The following is a 13,856-nucleotide window of genomic DNA, read 5'->3' as shown; positions in this document are numbered from 1 at the left end:
TTACCGCTATTGGATAAGATACCATTTTGTTCATGTACTGTTCGGTTTGATGATAAACATTTGTTTTTCAAAATTACATAAATTGATAAATACATAATTCATGTGCCAATTTATAAATGAATTGTAGTAAAAAGCTTTTTTCTTTTACATTCAATTTCTCCATATCCCTCTTTCCCAACCTGCGTAGGAGGCTCTTGGTGGCACAGTAGCATCTGTTAAATTAAGGGAAAGTTAAAAATTACCTGTTAATAGCAAGGTTTACAGTTACTGCAATTCTATGAAATAATTATTAATTTCCAATTAAAAGGACAAGTAAATAATTTACATTTCTTTTGGTAATATTTTACTTTATTTTGCAAAATACACAATTAGTGCTTCCAATAATAAAAGCAAACACAAATTATGCTAAATAATCAACTTCAATTAAGCACATAAGCTATTGTATGTTTCATAGTATGATCACAAAGTTTTCAAAACATAAATAGGATACATCAATAAAGGCTAACACAATTTTCTATTTCCAAGGGTTTAACTAATTTAGTAATTCTTTTCCCATTGTTCACGTTCCTGCCTTTCTTTTATAACTTGCTCTACAATGGGTGTTAGGTACAGCTTGTCCTCCTCATATTTTGTCCACTCTTCCTTTGGCAGAATAGTCTTTTGAATTGAGAGCTGAACTGCCCTAACAATGCGGAAATTGCGCTCGTCAACTACATGCTCTGGCAAACGGCGCAAAGCTTCTTGTACATCTTCATTTTCATAAAGACAGTCGTCACGAAGGAGGCCTTTAACAATTCGACATGCCATTAGAGATTATTTGAGTAACAAAGGAAATATTACACGACTATTTAACTTACCATACTTGTTGAAGCCAGATAGGTTATAAGCCCATTTCTTTAAGGCACCTGAAAATACATAATAAAAATGAGTTATATAACGGTACGAAGCCTATATAACTGGTATTTACCTGCACCTATATTATTATATGATGCGATATTATACTTACTGCGAGCGACTGCTGTAGTTCTAAAGGCCATTTTTGTACACTAAATATATTTTACTCAATGAGATATCACGAAAATGATACAACGGCAATTATCTAAAGGAATTACAGCAAAATGTCAACGTCAATGTGACTAATTCCAATTCCAAATGTCATTGTGACAACTTGACGGCGACTTTATAAATTACAGGTGCGTTCAGTTAGACGTTCATGTTCTTTACATAACATTTCCGATCAAATTTTCGATTTGATTGATTGACTTGAAAAATTACTAACCAGCACACCATGCTAATCACTCTGGTCCATTGCGGTGCGTTCCACTTCTATTGGAGATACCGGGACCCTTGCAGTCGCACTTGAGGTTAGCCACCGAGGGGGTTTCAGTGAGTAGGAATCTCACATAAACCCTGTCTTTCCCTCAAAAGGCATTTCAATTGCATTTGCAGTTTTAGAAATCGATTTACTTTAATCGCTACTTTTTCCTTTATATTCAATAATTTTTATTTTATTCGAACCGCGAGTCACTAATACTTTTTCAACTACTACTTAGTAGTTATGATAATTTGTAATAATTAAACTAAAATGATCTATATATCAACTCAAAGTTCACATGTGTGAAGCAGATCAGTGAACCGGCTCACAGATCAGCTTAATTTGTATCTGTAAAGAGTTATGATTTGCGTTTCGAGTTGAGAACTGTGACACTAGTGACCAGGCAGCTCGCAGCTCGTTGGTTCTTCTTCTTCTTGAAGTGCCTCTTCGACTAGCGAAGGTTGGCGATCAGTTCTCCATATTTTCTTTCGTCCCTTGCGAGGCGAAATAGTTGGGCGGCACTCGTAACCCCTGTCAAGCTCGTTGGTTCACATAGTTATATTCATCGCAATGAGCTGGGAGCCATAGACCAATATACTGTTATATTATAACCCAATATGCTGCTGGGAGCTGTCACATTAGGTGGTGAGCTGTAGCTCATCCGATCAAGTCTATATAAAATTTTGAACCGGTTCAGAGCTGATTTACATTTACATTACACACGTCTAACTTCAAGGATTCAAGGAGTAATGTTACGGAACATGTTATAAAACTTTGAATAAATTAGCAAATCGAGTTTGATACAATGTTTCAAGTAGTTGTGGAATTTATCCTATAATTACATAGAGTACTGATAAAATTGTACGCGTGGCTGAATCGTGCTTATCTGTTCTAGTTGTTTGTTTGCTTGTCTTCGAGTGAACTTCGAATGCCCTCGCCCGACCTCTCAGTTCCTCGGCCCGCTTATCTTTATCAGTGTGCATAAAATGAGACGACAGAAGGTAATTTAACTCATCAGACATCGTAACGCGTTCGTGCTCGGTTCTGAATGTGTCGCTTAGTTTCATTGTCTAATTAACTTGATTTACTTTTGCTGTCGCTGTCGTCGTTTCAAGTATCCGTTTTGTTTAATTCAGTTGTGTGGTAATTTTTGTGTTAATCCTGCATCCAAGAGGAGGAATGCCAAGTGACTGTCGCGACTGTTTGGGTATTCGTTATCGAATTAACACCCTGCACCAAACCTGGAAGTGGCTGCACCAAACCATTGCCCTTCACGAATATTTGATCTCATTGTCATCGGCTGACACTGATGCTTGTTGCCATATGCATTAGATAATTGGACTTTATTTTTAAAAATATTTTTAAAGTATATTATAAAGGTTAAGTAACTTACGCTTAAACACTGCCTTTCCAAGGTTCATACAGAAAAGTGCCCGTTTGTGTAATATAAGTAAACATGGCCCAGACAATGATGAGAAAAATTGTAATGAGTGGAGCATGTGTTGTGTTGGGAATAACAAGACGAAGCAGCTCACGCTGTCTTGTTACAAGCAGCAACAATGTAACTATGAAAAAGAAAGATCGAGTGCTACCAGAGGAGGAAGAGATAACAAAATCAGTTTTTATGTCTCAATCCACTGACATTTACACCAATTTGGCTCTCGAAGACTGGATGTACCGTAACATGGACTTTACTAACCATCATGTTATGATGGTTTGGAGAAATGAGCCTAGTGTTGTTATTGGTCGTCATCAGAATCCATGGCTTGAAGCGAACATTTCTCATTTAACAGAGAAAGATATATCCCTGGCCCGCCGCAACAGTGGAGGAGGTACTGTCTATCATGACCGTGGAAATCTTAACATTACATTCTTCACTCCTCGGGAGAGATATGACAGAAAGTACAACTTGGAACTAATCAAGAGAGCTATATTCAGAGGTTTTGGAATCAAATCTGTTATTAATAAACGTGATGACATTGTTGTTCGAGATAATTATAAAGTATCCTTTTTTAAATCACACAACATAAAATTAAGATTAATTGAAATTTTTTAAATGTTGGAACATGTTTGATATCAATGTTTAGTTCAGAAGGCATAAGATTTAGTATTTATTGATTTATTAACTTATTTTATTCTTAGACATGTTTTTTTTTTGTATATATTTATCTATTTTGTCACCTTACAATATCTGTGTAGGCTATTGCAATTTACTTGATATTTCCTTAATAGTATGTGTAGATTTCTGGAACAGCTGCAAAATTGGGTCGTTTAACAGCATATCATCATTGTACACTTCTAGTCAATGCAAATAAAGCAGATCTCAGCAAAGCCCTGGCAAAAAGAGAGGTGAGCATAGTTAAATTCTATCAAAGTAATGTATTGATTATCTTTGACATATTTTTACCTAAAAATTTATTTTTTTCTTTTTGGTAAAGGATGTAATAATAAAACACTAATACATAACCCATTTATTGGCACCCATCTATTTTACCTATCCTTCACATCATTGATACTAAATTTATCATACTTTTCCAGACATAACGAAAAGTTTTAAGATGTGCTAAATTAATATTGCACACATAATGCCTTCTCCAATTATTTTCATACAACCCAGACTGGGTTATCAAAGTCACGTGACCCCTACACGTGATATATCTTATTTTAAAATAGTCTCTTTTATTTTCTGTATTGAACATTGTTCCCAATAAATAATTTGTTTACATCTCATAATAGTTACTTGCCTTATCTTAATGGCTATGTTTTTTTTACTAATTTTTCTTAGTGTGTGCTTTGTTCTTAGGTAATAGATATTTTGTGCCTTCACTAACAACCTGCTTCACTAATATTAACCCAAACCTTTTCCTTCCGACCACAAACATATTGTTAAGGACACATAATTCTATTTAGCATGGCATACAGACAAAGGCGACGGAGTCAACGCGCTCTGCCGTGGCCAACCTGGCAGACATTGATCACAAGGTGACCGTGGACAGTCTGCAGACTGCTGTAGGCTATGAGTACCTCCGTACCCCAGCTCTGCACCTCGAAGATGGTGGACAAGGCTTGATCATGAAGCAGAGAGGCTTCCAGTTCGTGAACCCCACCGATAATTGGTTCCCAGGTAAATATGATTGATTTTTAAGAATGCTGAATTTGAATTTTTTTTTCAATTTATGACTTTTGTTTTATAATAGAATTTGCCTGATCTTTTCAGATAGAAAATTTTATCCTAGATATGCAAATGCTTATAAAAATTAATAAAAATGTAACTTTGTTACACTAGGTCTTGCTGAACTGAAGCAAGAACTGCAAAGTTGGGACTGGTGTTTTGGCCGAACACCAGTTTTCACAGTGAGTCGCACTTTCCCCGTGCCGGCGGAGATCCTCGCCCCTTCGAAGGTATACACAGCCACGCAGGAGCTGGTCATCAACATGACTGTGGAGAAAGGATTGATCGATGACGTGACTCTATCTATCCCTCCGGGACTCATCGAGTCAGGTTTCCATGGAGAGGCTTCGGTGATAACACATCTGAAAGGCAAGAGATTCACTTCGGAAGCACTGAATGCTCTGCAAGACGCAATGCTCACACGTCACTTGAATAGCGATGTCAAAAAATTGGACGAAAAAGAACAGTTTGTCGCTAAATGTTTCGACCAAGTTGTCAATACTATTTAGATTTAAAAATTTATATTGTATATAATAAAACTGGTATTTGTAAATTTAATCAATACGTTATAATTTTTCATGTTAAATATTTTTCATTGGACATGTAAATATATATAGTTAAGTTTGTGATCGGCTTAATATTTTATTGATGAGATTTATATGCACAATAATATTAACAAATAAATCTTGACTTGTATATTAACAAAGTTTTAGCTTTCAGATCTTACTAACATTAGTTTCTGGTGTAAAATGTGCTTTGGTTATTTTTTTCTTTTTATTTGTAATCATGTTTACTTGTAATATTAATTTTAGTTTTACTTTAGTATTGCGGATATGAAGTATTGTTATTTTTAATGTTATTAAATAAAATAAATATATACATTTTTATAATTTTGATATGATTTCAAAATACCGTAATATTTGTACTGCATTTTATCCGAAGCGTTAATAACCTAATAGTTAAAGTTACGGATTGCTGATATGCGGTCGTGGGTTCGAATCTCGTTGTTCAATTATCGTCGTGAACAATATTCTAGCACAAGCTTCTTTTTAATTTGACAAGTGTAAAGTTAATATCAAACTGGATAACATAACAATAACCATTTAAAGTAACAATATTCATTTTTCGTCAATAATAATTTATGCGTGTTGCACATTGGTGCTGATCGCCACAAGAATGCATCATATCATTTGTTTTATAATTAATTAAATTGTATTGTTTTAACTGGCATTTGCCAACTTTTTTTTTACTGAACATTAATAGTACGTAGCTTTTTATTAACATACAATAATCATACTTTTACTTTAGAACTTATTTTAGTAACCTGAAAGCCATTTCACTATCTGGTAATTTTTTTAAGATCTGCCCTAAACGGGGACTTTTTTGTATGAAATGGATCGTTTTTATGTTAAATTAAGGTATCAAATGTCTTTGCTTTTTATTAATTAAGATTGAATATTAGGTGCCTTTGTGTAAAATGTAGAGTATATAATAGATTTCAGATAATATTTTATACTGATGTATTCCGAATTGATAATAATTATTTTCTTACTATTGTAATATTGAAATAAATTTTATAACATTTATAAGAGTACTTTTATTTGATCATGACCTACACATTTGAAGAATTTGTATCGTATAATAAATACAAATTCTTCGGTTCATGGCTCTAGCCATCTGCGATGTAGATTGTTTGAGTTTGAGTGTTTTATTGTTTAGTTGACGTTTCAAGGGAGGGTCATGTTGTCTAATTATATCATATTGCGATGCACAACAAACTATTGATTGAGCGGTGGTAGTGAAAATTAGATGTATACAAGTATCGTGATAATAAGAATGTAAACGAGTATACTCTTATACGATTAATGGAAACGCGTCCTCGTGCAACAAAACAGGCTTGGGGCCTGCTCTTCCTCTCGCTTTCTGAGGAGCCGCGGTGGTGGTTGTCGGCCGCGCCGAACGTAGCCAGTCCGCGTTCGTACATTGCGGCGCGCGCGCACAAACCGCCATTTCACAATACTCTACGCGTTACCATGACAACTGAGAATATTTAGAGCTTTGAGATAAACAACGCAAGAGTTTTGTAACTTGCGATTTATACTTAGTTAGTGGAGTGTTGGACTTTTTTTTTAAAGTCATTAACAAGTAAGTAATAATGAATGATAAAATATTAATAATTATAACGATGACCCTGGTGTAATCTTCGACATCACATTACCTAAGCTTTATCAATAACAAACTTACAAAGTGAATGAATTAACAATTTTAAATGATTGAGGATTAAACAATTTTTATTGGATGACATCAAAAATATTGCTGGTTCTGATTAACATTTTATTCAGAATATATAAAGTTTCCTGTTTTCTCTATAAGTACAATGTCGACATTTAGTAGAAAATACATAATTCACGTTATAAGATTTACGTATATTTAATGATTTCCTCAATTACTAATATTATAAATGTTTAGATTTATGGATGGATGAAGGAACGGCTGAACGGATCTTGATGAAATTTGGCACAGATGTAGAACATAACATAACACATAGGCTACTTGTTAAGTTAATTTTTTAACGTGGGTAAAAACTAGTATGTATATAAACAAACCTAAGTAATATGGAAATACATATCTTTATCAGACTGAGGATAATGTCAGATCTAGTTTGCGTCATATAGATGATGAGACTAGACCATCTTTGTAAGTTACATTTATCATAAAAACTCAGAGAAAGACAACACAAACCGTTACAGTTTCCATTAATACTCACGATACCCAGAACAATATTCTATTCAAATTGATTTCTTTCAAAAGAGTTGAATGAACGTGACTTATAATCTTGTAATTTATGAATAAGTTATTACTCAGCTTATGTATGTATTGACTGACTGGAGGGCAATATATTTCGGGCAAATAAAAATTTTATTAGCGATTAGCTATATCACCAGTAGAGAACCAACAAGCTTTGGCAGTCACGTAAATAGTTCTTATGAGTGCAAAATGAAAGATAAAGAAATGCATTAGTAACTAACAAAGCATTAATTATATCTTAGATTAGCGATACTGTAGTAGGATTCTAATAAGGATCTAGTATCTAGTAGTTATTAACGTAAAATAAAATATTGTTCAGCAAACGATTTTTAAACATTATTATTTATTACTGTTAAAAACTTGATTGTTAATGATACAAAAGTGACAATCTACTGCTTTTGATAACGATAAGTAATTTATATTATATCCGGTATCATCTCTTTTTGTATTTTTAATTTAAATTGAACTGAACCTAGGTATTGCGATAGGTTGTTATTCAACATTGAGGTTTTTATCAATGTAAAGATCTTAATGTTAACCGAGACAACGAGCGGTATCCGCCATCTTTTTCATTTGGTAATGTTATTTCAGTTCCAATTGAGGATAACTATTATGTATCGCTTTTTCGGATCTGTCTCATTTTTTTACGATTAGAGCTATTAACCTTTACAGTAAAGTTTATTTTATTTACGTATCATTATAATAATATGTAAAGCGAAAAGTTTGGATTTCTTTTTAAGGAAATTGCGCGAAAAAGGAAATATACTTTGATTATGAATTATGGTCCAATTTGGACCAATGGGCGACGGTATTAAAACAAAATCTCCGTAATTTTCCGTCCGTTTTCATAAAAACTTACGATGTTGTTTCTAAAAACAGTACTTAAACGTGTACAATGTATTTCAAATAAAAATTATGCATGTATAGAACAAGTAATTTGTGCAAGCTACTTCAAATTCGATCCGCGCAATGAATGAGCGCTCGTTACATTATTTTAGGTCATTCTCACAGTAAACATTTATTATTTAGCTATACATTTTGTAACATGCGCTTATTAAAATTAAAAAAAAAAAACTTTATATTTAAATTCAAGAGAAACTAAAGATTTTAATTTGTCTCGTATACTTAATTTTAATGGTGTTTTTAGTTATTATTATGTTTAACACAGCTTTTGTTTAATCAATTAAATTACGATTTTCCAAAAAAGGTCCGTACTTTCCCGCCATAAAATCTTAATTGTTGTCCGTTTAGTATTTACTTTAAAGTAAAAATTATTTGCAGTATACGAAGGACAAATGTAAAATGCACTTACTATGAACAAATGTTTTCTGTACTAAAATAAAATGCAAATATATAGCAGAAGGTTAGGTACGTTGCCGTGGTAATGCAATATAACAGGTACAATGACAAACAAAACTATCGTAACAACATAAGTTTATACATTCTAAAAAGTTACTACGATGTTTAGACATTTGATAGCAACGTGATGTGTCTATACCGAACTCAAGTTAATTGGTTACTAAGTGCATCTCATAGTATAGTTTTTACACATAAAAACGACATTCAGGAGGATTACTAATACTCTGAGACCGGTAATAAGACCGGTGTAATCTGAATTTGCTTAGAATACTGAAAAAAATTATTTAAGTAAAACTAATTTTAAGTATTTCTCGGTGACTGTACTCTATGTTGCTTCATCGCGCTGCGCACGAATCTGCCGAAGAATTGTACGGACGTTCGATTTCTAAGCGGAACGAACAATTTAATTCATCTTCGATATTACGCACCATTCTACAATTCGGTTGTAAAAAAATAACAAATAAACCAATTTTATTGTTGTATCTCGTGATAAACAATAAATGCAGAAAAAAATTAAACGTAACATAAATTTAGAATGTTTTAATACACAACAATTGCAATATTTTTTTATGCAACTAAAATTTATTGGAATTTATAGACCAAGAGCATTGTAGAGATCGTTAATCGATGTAATTATTTTCATTTGTAGTCCTAATTAAACAGATGATATAAAACTGATTGTAATAATATTTATTTATTCTAATACTGGAACGGATACTTTTATCAGATTAAAATAAATTTAAACTTTTGCAACATTCGGTCCTTTGAAAATAATAAGATGGACCAAATATTAAGCGCATGTTTTAATTAATTGATAAAAAAAACAAAATAAGATAATGGTATTAAATATTTGACAACAACAAAAAAAAACTTACACCGGTAACCCAGAGGGGTAGGCTGATATTACAGAGTTCTGAATAAACTGTGTTTACTTTTGTACATGGAATTAAATCAATGTTTCATAGTTGTAAATTATTATACATTTATATATTAAGTTATATAATAATTATAATTCAGAATAATTAAGCACATGAATTCTTTCATAATGCTGACATCTTGATAAATTTATTGTACACAATAAAGCAAGATGTGCAATTGAACGCTGCAGAGGCAGCCATTCATGCAAGCTGTAGGTTGGGTTATTATTTATGTCATAACCTTTGCTCCTCCCTCACACTAATTATTTATCTATTGTTTTATATTCTTGTCTCACAAAAGAATACGTAAATCGACGGCTCCTACGGCTATAATCTTGTGTTTGTAACGCGCAAATTATAAGGCTACAATTTTAAACGCAATTTAACTAATAAAAGTAACTAATGTAAATAAGAAAGTTTATTACACAGCCAAGAATAAAGCATAAGCTACTACTAATGAGGTTTTTCTTCAATTTCGCGCTGACGGATTCACGAGTGCTAGCCAGTGTTATGATAAAATACGTAATAGGCAAAAGCGAAAATGAATTGACAATCGAAATCTGAAACTCTTTTTTTTCTTTTCATAGAACTTAGATAAGGTTATTTATTAAGTAAATTAAAAAAAAAGACTTTTAGTTTACGTAGAAGCTATCATAATATTATGTTGGTAGCGTTAGAATTGTTTTTGTTTTAAATTATTACATACTAGTAATATGTAGACCAGCAACATAAAAGTTGCCCTACATACTTAGCGTTTATTGAATGAAATAAATAATTATATTAAAATTAACAATGAGCTAGTTTTGTCGAAATACCATCTAATAAAGATTATGTGTGAATAGTAAGATGACTAGACAATGACATGTTTTCTGTTTATGATATAGAGAGGAATGTTTTCTAACTGTATACGATACTATACGAGAAAATGCAGGTCTCTGTAATCTATTGTTAATATAAAAAACTATCATAGAAATGTAATCTAGTATTATTGGAATTAGTAAGGCTCGTGAGTTGCACGTGAGTGATTGCATTTGTTGGTTAGTATGGTAATTATTGCCGCCAACTGTATTTTTAATCTGTGTCGTACTTCTGTTCTGTCATACTCGATGACCGTCTTCCTGGTACGTCGACCAAGGGTATGTTAATTAGATTTGTTTATTTATAAAGTTATTGTATCGTGTAGAAAAATATATTTGAAGTGACATTCCCTTGACATGTTGAAATTTTAGAATATACTAGTATCTGCATTACACCAAAAAATACAGTATAGATACTGTTAAGTTAAACACGTGTTTTAACACTTTGACCGCCGGTGATTGCCATTATGAACATCAATGTGGTTATAAAAGAGTACGTTTTAACCTTAAATATGATAAATAGCACCAAAACAGCTTACAGTATATTTTGTTATTTATTTGTCAAGATTGAGTTTCGGTAGTCTACGCATAGTCGTATTTCAATAATCATGATTTCTGGTAATGTCAAATATCAGAGTGCGGTAAAGATTTGACGTAAGTTTAAGCAAAAATTTAAGTGAAACACAGTCTAAATTTTTTATAGTTTGATTCTAAATTTTCAAACAAAACAGATCTTTGTTTTTAACAGCAGATAAACTTGGAACATAGGCTACATAGAAAACCATATTCATGCGATGTTATCTTTTTAATTCTCTCTAAAAAAGTGAGATAATAATATTTTTGACGTTACAATCAAGATTCGAGCAATCTAGGTGACCAGTAGCACCTTAGTGTATGCAGTGAATTAGATTCTGTGCACATATTGTAATTTATAATTAACCAAATTTACAAAATAATATTTTTTATTTAACAGGTCGTCGTATTACATACCGTCCCAAAGGCGTCTTCAACAACAATGGAGGAAGACAAAATAGTATTCAAGGTAGGTACACTTTGTTTTTTCAATATTTGCGCATAATTATTACGTGTAATAATTTTTAATTGATTTTTTCAAATGAAAAAACATGTTCATAATCGATACTGATAAGTAGGACATGAGAAAATCTCAACATCGATGTTAGTTCATCCGCATCTCATTTCCTCTCACATATCAGAAATAGTCTTGATGAAAGAACATCAGAATAGAATTACGTTGGGTTCTATAGGTTTATTCATTTTCTAATTTAATTCGGAAAACTCAACGTAACTTTCATCTAAAGTTTTGTTTGAGGTTATGTGTTAAACAAAGTTACTTGTTTAAAACCTATCTACTTACTTACTAACTTACTGAAGATTGATGTAGTGCTTCTATTTTAACAGCCTGAAGACATTTAGACGCAGTTTATTAGTTTAAGCTGTTCATTTAATAACTCTACATAGCTCCACTTAACACTACACTAGTTAACGAGATATAAAGACCTGAAAGCTATTGAACTTTATGTGTAACAATAAAGAGCGTTAGGTCAAAAATGTCCGGGTGCGTCGCATTGAACCAGTGACACAAATTCGTCATAGTGTCGCGCGCTCGCAATTACTTAAATGCTTTTGTCAATGCGCAATCGTAATACGATTACTCATTGAAATTCATACTTATGGCATTGATTTAAAGAAATGACATTATGTTAACATGTATCTAAATAATATAGTGCAATAAAAGCTATAGGTAAACTTGCAAATTGTGCTAAAATTAGGCCTACGCCAGTATTCTGATGGAGTTCTTTAAGTGAAAATACTCGGCGCATCTATCTTTTTAAATGTGAAAAGATAGAACTTACATAGAAGGTAAGCGAGTTACACCAATTGACAAAACAAAGTAGTAGTTACAGCCAATAAAATTAACAAAGATACAGATCGTTTTCCTAGATCAATAGATTTGCTTTAATCGTAAATCCAAAACACCGAGTCGTAGGTATAAGTCTGCAAAAGCCAAGATTTGGAAGTAAATAACAATTACGTCATGTCATACGGAGACATTGGCTTGCCACTTCGTGGTAAGTGCGCGTAAAGCTCCTGCTGGTTATCCTTGCCTTAATTTAAAGTGAAACAACTACGCCAGTTTACGTAGAATTCGGTTGATGGTGCTGACTCAGTATTGTGCGTTGTCACAATTTATGGGGAAATTGGGTGCGAAACTCAAACGAAGTAGTTTTGAATTAAATTATACGATAAACACAAACAAATTTATTTTGTCGAGCATTAATAAAACCATGTAAAAGGTTTAAAGATTTGCTGTTCTGTACCAGTACTTAGTTTAAATATTGCGATATACATGCAATGAGAAAGATTGGTACCAGCCTATGTTTCTTTTATCTATATAATATATATAAGATAGCAACCACGTATGGGAGGAACAATTCCTTACCAAGTCAGGGGACTTACAATTCAACTGGTTTCAAAGTCCTTGCTTCTAGCTCATCTCATTCTTTTAAAAACATTTATATTATAATACATAATGCTAAATAAAATCTGTGACCTAAAGTGATACGCAACTTTTAAAACATCTGAAGCTATCATTTGTAACATTCAAAAAATTTTCTCGAGTTTCGTTTTTATTTCGTCGTCAAAAGACAGTTTGAGTTTTGAACAGATTATCGAAGTCGTTTTTAAAAAGATATATTGTTACAATGCAAGGTTGATTGCTTCAACTATGTACTTTAAGTACAATCAAAAGATATGTTTGCGTAAACACCGGACGCCGGGTGACTGAGGTCCCGCAATTAACATCACAATTACATTTTTCAGACACTTATGAGACCTATTTTTTATTATTTATATAATTAAATAGTTATTAAATTTATAACACTTAATTTATGTCATTGAAAACCACAAAACTCCAATATCTATTTTATTAATCTTTATAAAATATAACTAGGAAAATGTCAAAAATGAGATAAGCTAGTAAATATTTTTTGGCAATTTCTACTGCTGCACCACATGAACAAAGATTATCTCAGGTTTTTTCAATTACACGTAGATGTGAATTTGCTTTCTGTGATGCACAAAATCGATATAATATCTAAATTAATTACATATAAAGGATAAAATAATATTTTTATTGGCATTGATAATCGTAATTCCAACGACGTCACTTGTTTAGCCTTATACAGCGGAGCCTATTAAATTCCATAACTTGCCACTTCTGCTAAAGTAGTGTCGTGACTCCACGACATTCCTAAAGCCTAAGCACTTGTCATCCGTACCATCCGTATAAAATATAATTTGTACAGGTGTATTAGCCTTGGAATCTTGTGGGTACGGGAAGATATTTTGGTACATGTATAATAATGACTCTAAGGGCCTGTTTCACAATGTCCAAGTACGCCCTGAAT

At 32.4% G+C, this 13,856-nt stretch overlaps 4 protein-coding genes across 6 annotated transcripts in view; 3 read left to right on the top strand and 1 right to left on the bottom strand.

Annotated features, from left to right (window-relative positions):
• Positions 1 to 362: 362 nt before the first annotated feature.
• Positions 363 to 1,140, bottom strand: LOC106709303 (cytochrome b-c1 complex subunit 7). Its single transcript, XM_014501082.2, has 3 exons — positions 1,007 to 1,140; positions 858 to 905; positions 363 to 785 (listed from the first exon to the last, which is right to left on the bottom strand). The coding sequence occupies exons 1-3, from the start codon at positions 1,035 to 1,037 to the stop codon at positions 538 to 540; spliced, it is 327 nt and encodes a 108-aa protein (XP_014356568.1). The 5' UTR covers positions 1,038 to 1,140; the 3' UTR covers positions 363 to 537.
• Positions 1,141 to 2,024: 884 nt separating this feature from the next.
• Positions 2,025 to 5,042, top strand: LOC106709302 (lipoyltransferase 1, mitochondrial). 2 transcript variants are annotated; one of them, XM_014501079.2, is made up of 5 exons: positions 2,025 to 2,316; positions 2,731 to 3,317; positions 3,557 to 3,664; positions 4,226 to 4,439; positions 4,602 to 5,042. In XM_014501079.2, exons 2-5 carry the CDS (start codon positions 2,772 to 2,774, stop codon positions 4,994 to 4,996), a joined length of 1,263 nt encoding a protein of 420 aa, XP_014356565.2. In that variant the 5' UTR covers positions 2,025 to 2,316; positions 2,731 to 2,771; the 3' UTR covers positions 4,997 to 5,042. The 2 variants fall into 2 exon arrangements, with proteins under 2 accessions (XP_014356565.2, XP_014356566.2); XM_014501080.2 differs by lacking the exon at positions 2,025 to 2,316 and having other exon boundaries at positions 2,772 to 3,317; positions 4,238 to 4,439; positions 4,602 to 5,041.
• LOC106709304 lies at positions 2,323 to 2,648 on the top strand. The gene has a single exon (XM_014501083.2). The coding sequence runs from the start codon at positions 2,495 to 2,497 to the stop codon at positions 2,645 to 2,647; it is 153 nt and encodes a 50-aa protein (XP_014356569.1). The 5' UTR covers positions 2,323 to 2,494; the 3' UTR covers position 2,648.
• Positions 5,043 to 6,432: 1,390 nt separating the features above from the next.
• Positions 6,433 to 13,856, top strand: part of LOC106709305 — a 50,419-nt gene continuing 42,995 nt past the window's right edge. Inside the window, exons 1-2 of one of the 2 annotated variants that reach the window (XM_045682617.1) lie at positions 6,433 to 6,632; positions 11,402 to 11,470. In XM_045682617.1, coding sequence (XP_045538573.1) covers positions 11,444 to 11,470 — 27 coding nt within the window. In that variant the 5' untranslated portion in view covers positions 6,433 to 6,632; positions 11,402 to 11,443. Of the gene's footprint in view, positions 6,633 to 10,662; positions 10,708 to 11,401; positions 11,471 to 13,856 lie in introns of those variants that run through there. The other variant, XM_045682608.1, reaches the window with a different exon arrangement.

This window comes from Papilio machaon, chromosome 2 (assembly GCF_912999745.1).
Source record: "Papilio machaon chromosome 2, ilPapMach1.1, whole genome shotgun sequence".
In the NCBI taxonomy this organism is placed as follows: Eukaryota; Metazoa; Arthropoda; class Insecta; order Lepidoptera; family Papilionidae; genus Papilio; species Papilio machaon.
This window is presented reverse-complemented; position numbering and strand designations above follow the sequence as displayed.